Source organism: Typopeltis vanoorti, chromosome 4 (assembly GCF_054136105.1).
Source record: "Typopeltis vanoorti isolate ZY-2024b chromosome 4, IOZ_Tvanoo_1.0, whole genome shotgun sequence".
NCBI classification, from domain to species: Eukaryota; Metazoa; Arthropoda; class Arachnida; order Uropygi; family Thelyphonidae; genus Typopeltis; species Typopeltis vanoorti.
The window spans coordinates 162,203,388-162,221,486 of NC_143552.1; the positions used below are offsets into that span (position 1 = coordinate 162,203,388).

General features: G+C 36.8%; 1 protein-coding gene across 2 annotated transcripts in view; it reads left to right on the forward strand.

Moving 5' to 3' along the window:
- The window catches only part of pasha (microprocessor complex subunit partner of drosha), a 366,059-nt gene that overhangs the window by 184,748 nt on the left and 163,212 nt on the right, over window positions 1-18,099 (forward strand). For both annotated transcript variants that reach the window (XM_090391560.1, XM_090391561.1), the window contains exon 5: window positions 8,452-8,541. In XM_090391560.1, coding sequence (XP_090247686.1) covers window positions 8,452-8,541 — 90 coding nt within the window. The remainder of the gene's footprint in view (window positions 1-8,451; window positions 8,542-18,099) is intronic.

Consider the following 18,099-nt stretch of genomic DNA (forward strand, 5'->3'; position numbering starts at 1 on the left):
GCACTATAGGCCATCAAACCATCCTTTAAATTTGTTCAATGTGCCCACATTCACAACACTGTCAGGTAGTGCATTCCACTCACCAACTACTTTCTATTCTAAGAACCTGCACTTTATGCCTTTGCTCACACCTTCTTTGTGCAGTTTTCAGAGATGACCCTTTTATTCTGTGCCCTCTCCCATTCTGTGAAAAATTTTTCCACATTAATGTGATAACAAATATCTTACCAATCTAAACATCTCAGTCATATCCCCTCTCCTCATCATATTCATGAGGCTTTGCAAATTGCATTCCCTCAGTCTCTCTTTCCATTTTCCACATTCCAAAGACCAGTTGCCACCTTAATCAGACTTCTCTGGACTCTTTCTAATATATTCTCATCACCATGAATACCAAAGGACCATGCTAAAAATGTACCCTTATGGATGCTTGTAAATTAATAATATTATAGATTCATCTTTTTTTTTTTTTTTTTTTTTTTTTTAAATAGCCAAATAAACTGCAACTTAAAGTAGAAAAAAGTTTCTGGTAAGCTTCTTGGAGTGCTTACGAGAAAATAATCTTCAGCATTTGAAGTTGCCTCGACTTGCACCGCTCAAAAGACATTTCCCAGGAGCCTGCATATTCATCTTTTATTAGTGTTTTTGATAAACTTGTCACTGGCCTGATATTTCTTTTGAATTGTTAGTTCTCATCAGAGACTGGACAGAAATGAATTTGTTCAAATTGCCCAAGGTTTCAAAAACTTGTAACCTAGTGAACTCGCTACCCCTCTCATGCATCTTCAAGACTGGATCACTTATGAATCTCTAGGCTCTGTCTGAGAGCACTGTGCCAAACTTCATCCTGACACAGCTGCACCAAGCCTCCTGCCACAGTGAGCCGAGGCAAGGCGACTTGGTTGACCAACAGTTTGAATCAGCTATCAGTCTATTGAAACCATAATCAAAAGCACTGATAAAATGCAAATATACAGGTGCATGCACAGAGTCCATGCCTTTAAATTTCAATCCTGATGCAAAAGGTTATATTCTCATAAGCTCTCTAGTAAACTTCCAAATTTTTTTAAATTTCAAAAATTATAGATCTATAATATCCTCAGTAGCCTTTCCTTCATCATCATCATCAAATTCCTGACATGTACCCTCAAAGGGTGTACAGGATATGATAATACTACATGAAAAATTTACATCATTACTAACTTCCTATCTACAATTTTCCTCCAAATCAGTTTGTCACTTGTCAAGACTCCAATATTATCATTATCAGATCTTATATTTCTATCGTCTAAGGCACATTGTAGCGTATCAATCCACCTATATCTTGGTCTTCCTCTGGGTCGCTTTCCTGCAAACCTGGCAGAGAACACTTGTTTTGCCAATCTTTCCTCGCTCATTCTGTTTAAGTGACCATACCACCTGAGATTAGCTCTGCTAATGCATTCCTGGATGCCGACAATGTCAAGTTCTTTCCTAATATCTTTGTTTTTAATATGATATTGCCATTGATGCCATCTGTTCATGCCTCTAATCTTTCTCAGAACTCTCGTATCTGCGGTCTCTAGTCTTTGGTCAAGTGTTTTACTTCTGACCTAGATCTCAGATCCATAAGTTAAAACTAGTTTGAACACTGTCTTGTATACAGCTAATTTAGTGTTACGACTAATTTCTCTCTTATTCCATATGAATTTATTCAATTGACTTCCTACCATACCAGCTTCGTTGATTCTGTTGTCTATTTCCATATTTAATTTACCATCTTCACTAAAAATTGTGCCTAAGTAGCTGAAATGTTTTACTTGTTCCACAGGTTCCCTGTTCACAACACAGATGACATTTTCAACAATTCTATCTATTTTCATTGTCTTTGTCTTTTTAATGCAGACCTTCATACCATATCTATTACAACAGTTATTCAATTTAGTCAGGGACTCTTGCAAACTTGTAGCGGATTTATTTAGAAGTATAACATTGTCTGCGTAAAGCAAAGAGCTGACATTAACATCTGCAATTCTGATATCATGTTTAATACCACTTTCCTTCATAATGTGATCCATATAGATAATGAATAACAGAGGGGATAATGTACATCCTTGTCTCACACCAGATTTAACATTAAGCCATCTTCCTGTACTTCCTTCAATTCTAACTGCCGACTTACAACTCAAATACAGACTAAGTATTGCTTAATATAATGCCCTATTGACACCATATAACTGTAGCGTATTGAATAGCTTCTCTCTTGGCACCTTGTCATATGCCTTTTCTAGATCAACAAAACTTAAATACAGATCTTTGTTATATTCGCATGATTTCTCAACTATTTGTAATAAAGTGAAGATCTGATCCTGACAGCCTCTATTTGGCCTGAATCCAGCTTGTTCTTCACTAAGCTTTTCTTCCACAATTCTTCTCACCCGTTTCTCAAGTGTGCTTGCATAGATCTTGCCAGGGACACTCAGTAGGGAAATACCTCTGTAATTCTCACATTCAGTTTTATTTCCCTTTTTATACATGGGTACTATTAGAGCTCTACTCCAATCATCGGGAATTCGTCCCTCTGTCCAGGCTTTCTGAACTATGTAGTGCAGCCACAGTAAGACTTTTATACCACAATATTTCAGCATTTCTGGTCGAATATCATCTACTCCTACTGCCTTTCTGCATTTCAAGCCTTTGATGGCTTTTTCTACTTCAAGTATGGATATGTATTCCTGACTGTATGCCTGTTGTGTGTTTTTTACCACTGTGCTATCACTGCTTGTTTCATTTAGCAATTTTTCGAAGTAATTACTCCATACTTCAAGAATATCTTTTTCTTCTGTTTTCATGTAACCTTTATCATCTCTAACTCCTTTTACAGCAGTCTTTCCTCCATTTCTAAGTTTCTTCAACAACTCCAGAATATCTTACCACATTCTTGATATTTATTTTCTATATTCTTGCCAAAGTCCTCCCATTACTTTTGTTTAGCTAGTTTTACACATTGTTTAGTTTTCTTACATTTGTCTCTGTATTTTCTAACTATCTAGAATATAGTCTTACTATCTAGAATATCTTATCACCTTCTTGATATTTATTTTCTATATTCTTGCCAAAGTCCTCCCACGACTTTTGTTTAGCTAGTTTTACACATTTTTAGCTTTCTTACGTTTGTCTCTGTATTCTCTAAGAGCACAAGCTGACTTATTTGCCAGGAACTTTTGATATGCTTTCTTCTTTTCCTTCACTGCCTCTTTAACTTCCTGTTTCCACCATAGAGTTCTCATTTTTCTATCCTTGCAGACAACCTCACCACGTGCCTCTTTGGCTGAATCAATCAGAATTTTCTTCAAGGCTTTCCACTGAATCTCCAAGGTTTGGTTCCTGTTCTCAAACTCTTTCATTTTTTCATCAATAGTCTTTGTGTATTTTAGTCTACAGTTCACATCTGAGAGCTGCTCAACTTTTATTCGCTTTAAAGCTTTCTTACATGTTATTTTTTTCAATATGAAATTCAATTTTATCCTGCTCAAGACTAAATAGTGATCACTTCCAATTTCAAATCTTCTGTACACTGTGGTGTCCTGCACCAGGGAGAAAACATCACTATCAAAAATATCATAGTCAATGAAACTTTTCTTATTCCTTGCCTCTTTTCTCCGTGTGAATTTGTGCACATTTTTATGTTGGAACATGGTGTTAGTAATAACCAGTCCATGTCTTGAGCAGAAATCCAACAGGTATTTGCCATTATTATTATCTTTGCTCTTTTCTACAAATTTCCCCAAAATATTTTTGTATGTCTGACAATCATTTCCTACTCTGCTATTTAGATCCCCAACAAGGATCAACTTTTCCTGTTTCATTGTGTCAGTTCCTTTTTCTAAAGCATCAAAAAATTACTCCATTTCTATGGGACCATAGGCACAAATAAGTATCATTGTCCAATTCCCCATTCTGATATTTGCCCACATCACTCTACTTGAGACTGCCTGCCATTCAAGAAGATTAGCCTCATATTTTGTGTTGAATACTATGGCTACTCCTTCTTTTCCTTGATTGTCATTTCCTGAATATAACATTTTGTATTTATTGTTCAGAAAGATCTTACCAGTTTTTGTGTTTTTTGTTTCAGTCACCCCTATTATGTCGATCTGGTACTTATCTAATTCCTCAGCTTGCTCCATTTCTTTCCCATTCAGGCTTCTTATGTTGATAGTACCGATCTTTAACTCTTGTGATGTTGAGTTGGGGTGTTCTTTCAGATTTGTTCCAGTAGCTGAGTTTTCGCTGTTCGCCCTGGTTCCCTGGCGAAAATAATGGGCGCCTTGTTTAACCGGGCGATGCCCCAGCGGGCATGAAATTTTGTCATGTTGTACCATCATTTTCTATATTGGTTTAAGCCAATAAGAATACAGTTTGATCGGCTAAATCCCAAAATAGCCAGCCCATCCTAGTTCATTCAGTATCCAGGTAGGTACCCAACAGGGTGCATCACGAGAAGGTGAGGATTGGTCAGAAGCTCTGGTCGGTTCTCCGCATTCTTTTAAAGGCTATGTGGAGGTTTCCTCTCAGTTATACAGCTTTGACCCTTAAGCACCCACGATATATATCCTTTCCTTAATTATGCCAAATTGAATGCATTGTTAATTTAAGTACAAAATATTTGTTGCTAATTTTCAGTAAATTTTACATTTTGTTAGTATGCAATGGTAAAGGTATTATTAAATCTATTCCTTTCTAGTTTGTTATAGTGAGAGTTGGCTATAACAAGCTACAGCAATAATATTGATACAGTGGGACTTGAAGAATTTCTTGATATGTTATTATGCTATAATGATATTTGCTAATCATTATATTTTTTGTTTTATTGTATTGTTTGTATACCAATGCTAGAAGTATAAGAAACAAGGCAGATGAAATGGTTGCACTAATTGCGTCTGTTCACCCAAAGATTGTCAGAATAAGTGAGATGAGGACGACATCCTGACAGGAATAGAGATGGAAGGGTATGATATGTTTCGTGAGGATAAAAGGAGTAAAAAGGGAGGGGGAGTGCTATTGATGATAGAGAAAGAGTTATGTCCATACAAGGTAGAGATGCAAGAGGGAAATAGGGCCAGTGGATTTGAGGCAGTATGGTGTGAGATAGAGGTGAATAGAATCAAATATTTGGTGGGATGTTGTTATAGACCTGGTAATGTGGATGCTGGTGATAGTGAAATGTATAGTCAAATTAGCCAAGCAAATAAGAAAAGGATGATCATTATGGGTGATTTTCAAAAACTATCTAGTAGATGCAATGTCTAAATGTATTCCAAAGGTGAGAAGGTTAAATAAGGTAGGTGTGAGATGGATGAATAAAGAGATTAAGCATGTGATACAGAGAAAAAGGGCATTGTGGAAGCAGCATAAGAGAAGTGGAAGTAACCAATTTCATGAAGTCTACAAAGACCAGGCAAGGAGGGTGACTTGGTTGGTGAGAGTAGCTAAAGATAGGTATGAACAGCAGTTAGCTAATGAAGCCAAAAAGAATCCTAGGGAGTTCTTTCGATATGTAGCCAGCAAAAGAAAGAATGATTATGGAAGGATGATATTGATTAGAGGAAATGGTATAAAGACAGCTGTTGCAGAATGTCTGGTGGAGATACTTAATGATCAGTTCATAAAGATCTTTCAATCTTGTGAATGTGACTTCATGGAGAGATTGAGAGCAGTTGATGATGGGGAGGAGAGACTGACTGTAAGTGAGCAAGAGGTGCTTGGGGAGTTGAGTAAACTAGATGTAAATAAGGCTGTGCGACTTGATAATATATCACCACATATTCTGAAGGAATGTGCCAGAGAGTTGACACCTGCCTTGACATATTTTTTTAATATGAGTCTTGCACTTGGTCAAGTTCCTAAAGAGTAGAAGGAGGGCAAGATTGTGCCACTTCATAAAGGAGGTGATCGAACTCAAGCATCAAACTATAGGCCTATCTCTGTGTCAGGTGTTGTGGTTAAGTTGTTGGCGAAGCTTGTGAGAACTAGGATCCAGAGTTGGATTGACAACAATGGTATAATCTTTGATGGACAGCATGAATTTGCTAAAGGGAGGTCATGTTTTAGTAATCTACTTACTTATTACAATAAAGTGACTGCTTCCTTGGACAGAGGAGAAGGATACACAGTAATATACTTGGATTTCACAAAAGCTTTTGATAGAGTACCTTGTGATAAGTTGACAGTCAAACTAGAGCAGTGGTGTTGGATATTAGATTAGTGCATTGGATTGGAGACTGGCTATCTGATAGGTATCAACAAGTTGTGTATGGGGGGTGTGATATCCAGGAAAAGGAAAGTCACTAATGGAGTGCCTTAGGGGTCTGTTTTAGGGCCATTACTATTTAACTTGTATATTAATGATATTGGCGAAGATTTGGATGGAGATATTCAGTTTTTGCAGTGATGCAAAGTTGGGACGAACCATGAAGAGTAGTGAAGATGTTGTGGCTTTGCAAGAAGACTTGAATAAATTGAGTGATTGGGCAAGCAAATGGGGATGTGTGTACAATGTTGCTAAATGTAAGGTTTTAAAATTTGGAAAACAAAGATGGGATGCAGAATTTATGCTTGGTGAGAATATATTGTTGGAGGTAAAGGAAATAAGAGATCTGAGGGTGATAGTGGATAAGGATCTAAAATTTATGGGACACATCGCCAAAATTGTGAAGACAACACAAGGCTTCTGGGAATGATGCGGAGGACACTGACGTGTAGAAGTAGGGAGATTCTTGTTCCATTGTATAAGGCTTTGATTACGCCACACATGTACTATTGTGCCCAGATTTGGTCACCTGGTTTTCAGAAGGATGAAGAGATTTTGAAAAGGGTCCAAAGGCGACTGACTAAGGTAGTTTCTGACCTCTGGAATGTTGAATATGAGAAAAGATTGAGAATAAGTAATTTTCAGTCTGGGGGGAGAGAAGGAAGAGAGGAGATATGATAGAGACCTACAAGTTGGTAAGGGGTTGTTATAAGATCAATGGTGGAGAAGTTCTACAGAGAATAGTGGGAGATCAGGAGAGAACCAGAGGTCATCCCTGGAAAGTGTATAAAGAGTGTGTGAGTAGGGGAGTGAGAGGCAGGTTTTTTCGTGCAGAGTTGTGAATGATTATAATGCCTTGCCTGAGGGTGTGGTGTCTGCAAGGAGTTTGAGTGTGTTTAAGACAGGGTATGATGAGATGTCTCTGTGATAAAAGGACCTCCCAGATGAGTCTTTGACTCCATGAGGTCTTGGGTAATAATAATAATAATAAGATAAGATGATGGTAAATTAAATATAGAAATAGACAACAGAATCAGCAAAGCTGGTATGGTGGGAAGTCAATTGAATAAATTCATATGGAATAATAGAGAAATTAGTCGGAACACTAAATTAGCTGTATACAAGACAGTGTTCAAACCAGTTTTAACTTATGGGTCAGAAGTAAAACACTTGATCAACGACTAGAGACTGCAGATATGAGAGTCCTGAGAAAGATTATAGGCGTGAACAGAGATGGCATCAATGGCAATAAACAAGGATATTAGGAAAGAACTTGACATTGTCAGCATCCAGGAATGCGCTAGCAGAGCTAATCTAAGGTGGTATGGTCACTTAAACAGAATGGGCGAGGAAAGATTAGCAAAACAAGTGTTCTCTGCCATGTTGGCAGAAAAACGACCCAGAGGAAGACCAAGTTATAGGTGGATTGATACGGTACAAAGTGCCTTAGACGATAGAAATATTAGATCTGATAATGTTGGAGTCTTGACAAGTAACAGACTGATTTGGAGGAAAATTGTAGATAGGAAGTTAGTAATGATGTAATTTTTTTCATGCAGTACTATCATATCCTGTACACCCCTTGAGGGTACATGGCAGGGATTTGATGATGATGATGATAATAATAGACTACTGTATTTTCCAGGAATTAGTAATAGTGTTTGGAATTGATTTGTCAAAAACGTTTTTTGAGTATTTTATTCTGAGATATTGAGAGATGATACATTTTTTTTTTGAATCTGCATCACTTTCCGTCTTTTGACTCCTTGGAGGCCTGAATAATAATAATAATAATAATAATAATAATATATCTTTTGGAAATTGTTGATATTTAAGATATGAAAACAAATCAAAACAATACAAATTTAGATTTGTGTTGTTTTACAATGCACGTACTAAATTTACTGAAATGCAAATATATAAAAAAATTATGGATAAGATGTTATGAATTGTGAAGAGTATGAATTATTTTGCTTTAGTTTCAGTCTTATAATGATTATTGTTATCATTTATTAGTAAAATTAATGAAGTTTAATTTATTGAAAAATATGTCAAAAATTTGATCACTGAACTTCTTAAATCTATTTTGTAGTTCATTTTGATTAATATTTGTTATATGATTCAAATTTATCTTATTTATTTATTTTACTTTTTTTAAGCAAAAGAAGTAGATGGAATTAGTGTTAGCATTAATCTTACAGAAGGGGGAGAAGAAGAAAATCATCATAGTAAAGAAGATGAATCCACAAGTAAGAAAAATATATGTTCCAAAATCTATGTTTGTTAAATTTTTATAACTGATTAAATTATGATGTTAAAGAAGCAACCATTCAGTTCATTTTTGATATCATCATAATCATGTTTGGTGAATACCAGAAAATGTGATGATTTTGAATAATCCTTGCCAAACTGGTTGGTGGAGTGGATGTGGATAGTGTCTTATGGTCTGATCATTTTGAAACCATTGTGGCTTCAGATGCTGCACATCATCCACATATCCTGTTAGATCACCATCTCACTTATTGGGAAAAAAAAAAAAGCTCTCTATGTGTATAGCACTAGAACAGACTCCCAGATTATTTTATACCACATGCAGTACTAAATGTGGTATAGCACATTTTATAGTACTACATATTAGGAACCAATATTTTAAAATAAAATTTGGCATAAAAAATATAAAAATGCTTTCCAGAGGTATTTTTTTAACTCAGTATTTTGTGACTAGTTTCCGATCAGATGATTTCTTCCAAATTGGTCTATTTGTCACGTACATGATTTAATCAACTCTTACATTTCAATATTCCTAACTACATCAAAACACATCTTGGTCTTCCCCTGGATCTTTTTCAGTTCTACATCTTCCATTAAAAAAAAAAAAAAAAACATGAGTATGGTCCAGCTCAGCACATAGCCAACACTGACCACAGTATTGGCTGTGTGCTGAGAATAATCATAATTTACAATTATGAATTTTTTTACAATTGCTCCATTACATTAGAATTTTATTAGTTTTGATTTCATAACCATGTATGATTGGCACTGGCAATGAGCCCAATATTGATAACTTGATACATGTTTAAAAAAAAAAACATCTAAAGTATTTGAGAGTAATTGTACTTACTAGATATCTGAGAGTTGTAATAATTTTAGCAATTCTTTATTTTTAATTCATAGATGTTAAGTGTGTCTACATTGATAAGTGATATCTGTCTGTCGTTCATCATAAAAACATTCTCCTTTCACTAGCGATGACAATGTGTCAGCCATTACTGGCTTCTCACTTACTGCTTAGTAGAACAAGTGTGCATGCTCAATGTGAAGGTTGATGGGTGATTGATAATGACAGAGAGAGAGAGAGAGTGTTCAGTACTGGGGTAATGAGGAGAAACAAGAAGAGAGAGAATGTGGATCAGAGAATTTTGTTGTAGGAAGTTTTTGGAAAATTTGACAGTTGGAATGTATTAATAGAAGATTCTGAAAAGGGATTCTTAGCAAGATAAATCCTTTGACTGAAAAAGTTGATACCGTTAACAAGTGAAAATGTAATACATGTTCTATTTCAGTGTTTGAAGAAATGCTAACTGGAAAATTTCTTCTGTCTCAAGGACACCAGTGATATGAATTATTTTCTTGGAAAAAGTGATGGAATTAGAGAAATCTGAAACTGTAAAGTGACATTAATGAAAAGTTCTATTTTGGTACATTTTGTTTTATATATATATAGTAGTAAAAGAAACTCGTGTTTTTCTTTGGTAAAGAATTTGTGATTTGTGTTTCTTGTATTTAAATTGCTTGAAGGTATTTATAATTTATATGTTACGTAAGGAAACGCTGCACCGTCCCATCGAAGTTAACAAGTTTTATAATTTGACAAAAAGCCTGATAAAGAACTTGCTGTAATGAACACCATTTATTATTTGTAGGAATTTGTTGTAAAAAACGAAATGTTCATTCTGGTAGACAGATTAAGTGCATGCAAAAGTAAGGATGATGTGCCTGATCCAAACCAGGTGACCATCCTTACATATCAGGATGCACCTCACATCTGTCACTCACTGATCTTTAAGCTCTGAACGTATCTCTTCATCAGGAACATCAAGATGATCCTATTCTGATATTAGTCCTCTATAATAATTGAGTGTGTTATGCAGTGTTGCTGTGATTGATATTCCACCCATTGATGTTGCTCTTACAGTTTCTCAGAATGTTGCTGGCATGATGTTTCCACAAGAATTACTAGAATTAGTTTCTCAACAGTTTTGGGAGATAGTGCCAGACCATTTAAACCGTTTAATGAAGAAGGGAGTGCATGTGAAAAACAAAATGTTCAGTCTGGTAGACAGATTAAGTGCATGTAAAGCAAACCAATAATAGAATGAATCAGCGAGAGAATGAATTTTATCCTATACAGATAAAGGAGATCTCTGAAGTAGTTTTTTTTTAGAAGGCCTTAAAACCAAATAGTTTTTATAATCATTAATTTTAACTGAATTTTATTTACTATGTATACGGCTTTTAGTTTCATTAAATATTTATATATATTATAAAAATTAAGTGGATATTAAATTCAGCATTATTTCAAAACGAATATAGAAACTTTAAAAGTTTCGTATGAAATTTGACCTGAGAGTTTACTGGAATACACTCGCCAGCATTTATGAGTTGCCCTAGCCAGACTTTATAGGAGAGATGATCGCTATGCCCAAGCGTCCATATATTCCCCTCCTTTTGGTCCATTTTGATAAGATTTCATTGTCCTGACAGTGTTTCAGACTGGTTGGTTTTCATCAGAGACCAAGCAGAAACCTATCTAGGGCAACTCGTAATGGACCGTTTTTGCTCTCTTAGGTTTCTGCCTGGTCTCTGATGAAAACCAACTGGTTTGAAACAGCTGTCAGGCCAGTGAAACCTTATCAAAATAGACCAATAGGAGGGGAATATATGGACTCCTGGGCATAGAGATCGTCTCTCCTATAAGGTCCGGCTAGGGCAACTCGTAAATGCCGACGAGTATATTCCCATAAGCTCTCTGGTCAAATTTCATATGAAACTTTTATACTTTCTATATTCAGCTTTGAAATAATGATGAATTTAATATCCACTTAATTTTTATAATTTTGCATCGCCGAAATGAAGCCCTTTGGCTCTTTATTTTAGTAAATATATATGTATATATCATTTCCCAGATTCTAAAAGGAACAAAGTTAAAGGTTATTTCACCAATCATATTGAGCTCTTGTAAATTTACTTAACACTAAGTGTGAAAATAGTTAAGATGCATCTGAAAGAATTGCATCAAGTCTGTAATTGTCAGTTACAGTGCAGTGAAGATGATCTATAAATTTCCAGTCAAAACAAAATGTCTGGTTATTTAGATTAGTAATAAACTTTCTTGTATCTATATGGTCATGTAGTCTCTTGTATTATAGACAGTCTTTTTTTCAGGATCACACAAAAGAAAATTGCCATGGCAGTGAGAGCTGAACCCACCTGTTGGTAGGCAAGCAGAAAACTATCTACTCAGACAAAAAGACCAGATTGTATTCTTCCAATTGCATTATATCAGAAGCATTATATTGATACACTCTCCTAAAAGAAATTCTATTATGGGCACCTGTTCACTTGTGGAGAGGAGCTCCCAGTGATAGTACTCACCCTTTTCATTATTCCCCTTTTTCTTTGCTTTTCTTCATAGTCTTTGCTCTATTTCTCCTGAGTAGTCTTTTTTATTATCCTTTCTTCCAGACCACCATCACTGGGATCCAATGCCCTGCTACTGCGTTTTGCCATGCAGTGCTACCCATGATCATCTGGTAAGGGGGATCCTGGTAGTCTTGCGCTACTTTGGCCTGTGTTTCAGCAAGACAAGCAGTTCTGTATAGTCAGGCCAGGATAAATCAGTTAGTGGGGTCTTACTATAACACTAAATACCAGTGTTATAGTAACTCTCTCTCTCTTATTCCATGGTCTAGAGTCAGGACCCAAGGCTTGCTATGGTGCCAGTATAGCATCCAGAGTAGCATCCAGAGTATAGCATCCATCCTGGTATTCTACTCCTTAGCACAGTCATTGCTTGCCAGTCAGTGGGTATTTGTGTGTGGTTCCTTGACAGATGGGGGAACTCTGCACCAAACCAAAACTCCTTGAGCATGAATTCTTTATCTTCAAATGTTTCAGGGGCCCTAATAATGTCTCAGCCAAGTACATAGATACATCATTGATAACTGAAGTAAGAAACAAAAGATAAGTGATACCAGAATAAATATACCAGTGTATCTGATAATCCATGCAACAGGTGAAAAGCCAATAGGAAAAATGTCTCCTTTCTTTATTCAAAAGGTTTAAATGGTCTGGCAGTATCTCTCAAACTGTTAAGAAACTAATTCTGGTGTTATCCTTGTGGAAACATCATGCCAGCAACATTCTGAGAAACTGCTAATGATAATGGAATACCAATCACAGTAACACCTCATAACACACTCAATTATGTAAAGGAGTGATATCAGAATAGAATCTCCTTGATGTTCCTGATGAAGTGTATTCAGTGCTTAAAGATTAGGGAGTGACAGATGTGAGGTGCATCCTGATACATAAGGATGGTCACATGGTTTGGATCAGGAACATATCCTTACTTTTGATACACTTAAGCCTCCAACATCTATAAAAGCAGGGTGTCTCAAATGTCCTATTGGACTAAATATTAAATTTCAGAAATATGAGCATGCCCAAACTGCCTGTCCTGGCTCTTCCACCTGTGTCCAATGTGGTAATAAAGAGAATGATAACAAATCTTCCTCTGCAAAGAAAGCTAAACGTGTCAACTGTCAGAGAGATCATCCAGCTTTCTCCCATGCATACCAGAAGTGGAAAGATGAAAAAGGGGAAAAAAATAATAATGAACAAAATATATCATATCAGGATGCAAAAAGGAAGTTAGCTGCTACTACACGTGTTCTGAGATCCTCTTATGCTGAGAAGGTTTGAGCTAAGAAAATGTCAACAACATCTCAAACGTATGTCTGACTACCCACTGGTTTCAACCTTTATTGAGGGCTTGTTAATCTCTAATGCAGAGAATTTTAATAATAAGGTGTTAACACCTTTTGGCAACTGGTATATGGTGATATGACTTTTGCATTACTTCCACCTTAGTATCACCACATCTGGGTCTAGTTCCCACTGATGAGACCTCAATAAAGGTCAAAACTGATCTGGGTGGTAATCCTTTCCATAATACATAACATTATACATACCCATTACACTATGTGCTTTGCATTATGGGATACTAAGGCAAATGATCAGAACTTATACCATCTTTACCATGAGTTTCCCCAATCCTGAAAATATTTTAGATGCAAATCAGACTTGGATAAAGGATTAAACCAAATATATACTTGGTAACATAGCCAAGTGAAAAAACTTCCATCGACTACCTCTAATCCAGAGAATTTTAATAATAAGGTGTTGACACCTTTTGGCAACTGATATATGGTGATATGGCTTCTGCATTACTTCCACCTTTGTATCACCACCTCTGGGTCTAGCTCCCACTGATGAGACCTCAATAAAGGTCAAAACTGGTCTGGGTAGTGATCCTTTCCATAAATAAATAAATTCCATGTGATGATACAGCGTTCCTCCTTTTTATGGGAGTTCACAGTACCATCTAGTCCCCCAAATTTTATCTGGGCTCCGGAACCGGCATAGGCTGACGAATCAGACCTATGGCCTGGGTCAGTATTCCTGACTGTAATCCGTGTGTCCTCAGATCATTTTTCCTGCTTGCGGGATGAAAAACACCAGATAAACTGGTGGAAAAAACCCTACTGTTCACGCCCAAGACTGGCTAACTTGACTATGGCTGAGGAAGATCCTTGAGCTCGTCACATCATTGACGGGAATCGAACCTAGGACACTTCTTCCCCAGGCATATGGTTGCGAAGCACAAGGCCACTAGGCTAACCGTGTAGCCATCCTTTCCATAATGCATACCCATAACGATATGTGCTTTGCATTATGGGATACTAAGGCAAGTGATCAGAACTTATACCACCTTTACCACGAGTTGCCCCTGTCCTGAAAATATTTCGGTGCAAACTTTGTTTGCTTACACTTGGATAAAGGATTAAATCAAATATGTGATTGGTAGCATCTCTCTCTCTCTCTCTCGGATCTCCTCATGTCTGAGGACTCATGACCTTCCTGATGATGCTTCACCATTTCTTTCTCTCCTGTGCTTCTCTTACTGCTTGTTGTAGTTTAAGTCCAGTGATTCTCGATATTTGGTCAATCCACCTGTTGGGGGTTTTTCTTCTTTTTTTTTTCCCACACGGTTTATCCTGGATGATTACTTTTTCCAGGCAGTTGCCTTCCCTTCTATATGTGTCCAAAATATTGCAGTATTCTCTTTTCAAGTATGTTTATCAGTCTTGTGTGGATATTCAGTTTTTCTAGGATACTTCTATTTGTTTGCTTTTCTATCCAAGACACTCTTAACAATTTTATCCAGCACCAGAGCTCAAACACCTCAATTCTTCTTCTGTCATCTTTTGTCATAGTCCAAGACCCAGAAGCATAGAGAAAGATCGAAAAAACTAAGATTTCTACAAGCTTAATTTTCATCTTTTTGGAGATGTGCTTTCTTTCCAGATATTGGTTAAATCAGTCAATGCTTTCTTAGCTAGTGCTATTCTTCTTCTTATTTCTTTTTTACATCCATCTTTTTTTGTTATTATCACTGCAAGATAGTTGAAATGGTTGACAATTTCAATTCCTTCTATATCTATTCCTTCTATATCAGGGAAACTAGAGCTATTGAGGGGGGGGAGTGGATATGCAGACATCAGTGAGGCAGTTGAGTGTAAGAATGTGTATAATATGCCTGAGCTAGTATGAAGGACAACAAATCAGAATGGGATAGTTAGTATAAGGTATCAAGATGGGGTGGGACTAACAGGCTTCTGCACTTCATGTATACTAATGCCAGGAATATTAGGAACAAGAAGGAAGAATTTTTGGCCATGGTTGGCTCTTCCTGGCCACAGGTTATTGGCATTAGTGAAACATGGCTGACGGAAGAAGATATAGTTAGTGGGATAGAATGTGTAGGTTATAGTGTGTTTAGGAGGGACAGAGAGAATAAAATGGGGGGAGGGGTATTATTGATGATAGCTGATGAACTGCAGCCAAGGAGAATTGAAGTTGAACTGCAGGATAGTGAAGAGAGCACATTTGAGGCTATTTGGTGTGAGATTGAGACTAGTGGAACAAAATATACAGTTGGGTTCTGCTATAGACCAGGTGATGGAATAGATGGTGGAGATAGTATGCATAGACAAATAGACGCAATGAGTGGAAGGAAGGTAATAATTATTATGGGGGATTTCAACTATGGTAACATTGATTGGAAGGAGCAGAGGACACATGGGAGGAAGGAATTGGATTTTATGCAGTTATTAAGGGATTACTACCTGAGACAGACTCATGCCGGCTCGGACGTCGCCCGGTCAAACAAGGTCTGCATCCCCAATCGAGTAATCAAGGTTGGATCGAAAAATCAGTTACTGAAAACAAAGACAAAAAAAATCAAATTCAGGCCTGTAAAGGATAGAATATCAATTGGCACATGGAATGTCTGTGCACTCTGGGCAACTGGAAAATTGCAGTTGCTTCAAGAAGAAATGAAGAAATACAGGGATGATATATTGGATATTTCAGAAATGAGATGGACATTGTCAGGAGAATCAAATGGTGGAAGAGTTCTCTGGTCAGGAAATGAAAGTAAGCATGAAGCAGGCGTAGGTTTCCTGCTAAGTAACAAGGCCTGTCAGTCAATGATAGGATACAAACCAGTTAGTGAAAGAATAATGGTTGCAAGATTCAGTGCCCAACCATTTAATATCATAACCATTCAAATATATGCACCCACTGCAGAGAGTGCAGATGAAAACATTGAGAGATTTTACAGGGATCTATAACTAGTAATTGATGAGGTGCCGAAGCAGGATATACTCATCATTGGAGGAGATTGGAATGCAAAGATTGGCAAAAATAACACAGGATGGGAAAAGGTTATAGGAAAATTTGGATATGGAGAAAGAAATGAACGTGGAGAGATGCTTCTGGAATTTGCCATGGATAACAACCTGATGATTTGCAATACCAAATTCCAACAAAAAGATTGTCGTAAATGGACGTGCCGCTCCTTCGATGGCAAACACAGGAATATGATCAACCTGATATTAATAGACCAGAAATGGAGAGCCTCAGTTTAACAGTGCAGATCATTCCAAGGAACTGATATTGATTCGGACCACAGCTTAATGATTGCGAATATAAGACTAAAACTGAACAGAAGTACAAAGGAAAGTTCCAAAAAAGCTAGAGATATCTGAAAACTAAATGAAGACAGGCTAAGAACAGCATATCAGAACATATTCGAAACTAAGTTTAAGACCTCAAGTGAAAAACAAAATATAAATACAAGAGCAGAATGATTGACTACAGTGCTAAAAAATGCAGTAGAGGAAGTAATTCCTAAAAGAGAAAAGATCAACAAGAAATGGATAACTCAGGAAACCCTAAAATTGGTACAAGAGAAAAGAGAATTGAAACTTAAAAGAGAGATAATTCAGAGGCAGCAGATGAGTTATAACATCAAAAATGCAATGAAGTATGGAAAGCAGCAAGATCTGATAAAGCCAAATGGTTGGAGGACCAGTGCAAAGACATTGAACAGTACTATGGAGAACACAAAACTAGAGAGGTCTACAAACTTATAAGAAATGTCAATAGGAAGTGGCAAACAAGATCAATAGCAGTCAAAGATGAAAATGGTAAAGTATTGATGGACAAGACAGAAATCATACACAGATGGACAAGATATTGCAGTGAACTATATAAAAATCAATTCAACGATACTGCAATAGAAGTAATCAAAGAACAGAAAACAATCTCTCCACCAGCAGAGATCTTTGAAAATGACATCTTGGAATAGGAGGTGAATAAGGCTATAAAACATCTCAAGAACAACAAGAGTCCTGGAAATGACAGCATAATAGGTGAGATGCTAAAATATGGGGGAGAATCAGTTGTAATAGAAATACATAAGCTATGTAATGAAATATGAAGATCAGGGTATGCCCCCGAAGAGTGGAAAAAATCGGTCTTGGTTGTTCGTCATAAGAAAGGCAGTGCTTTAGAATGCACCAATTACAGAGCTATTGCATTAATGAGTCATCTTGGCAAAATGAAAATACTAACAGAACGCCTGAAGGGGCATACGGAAGCACATCTTCCAGATGAGCAAGCCGGATTTTGACAAGATCGCAGTACAGCACAACAAATACTTGCACTAAGACTAATAGCAGAGAAAGCTCGAAGAAAGAACAAAAAGATATATTGCTGTTTTGTGGACTTCCAAAAAGCATTTGATAATATTGACCAAAATATAACATGCACTGTCTTGGAATCCTATGGTGTGGACAATAAATTGATCTGCCTGCTGAAAGATATAAACAGCCAAGAACAAGCAAAAATCAGAATAGCAGGTGAGACTGGAGATTGGTTTGCCACTTGTCAAGGCACAAGACAAGGGGGACCCAATATCACCAATCATCTTCATCACACATCCGGGAAGAACACTATATAAGATTAAAGAAGAAGGTGGAGACATTTCAATAAATGGCATGAGAATAAACTACCTCTGCTTTGCAGATGACACCGTCCTGATCGAAAAAGACACAGCAAGGCTGGAACAGACATTGCAAACACTATACACAGAAGGAAAAAGATATGGACTAAATGTC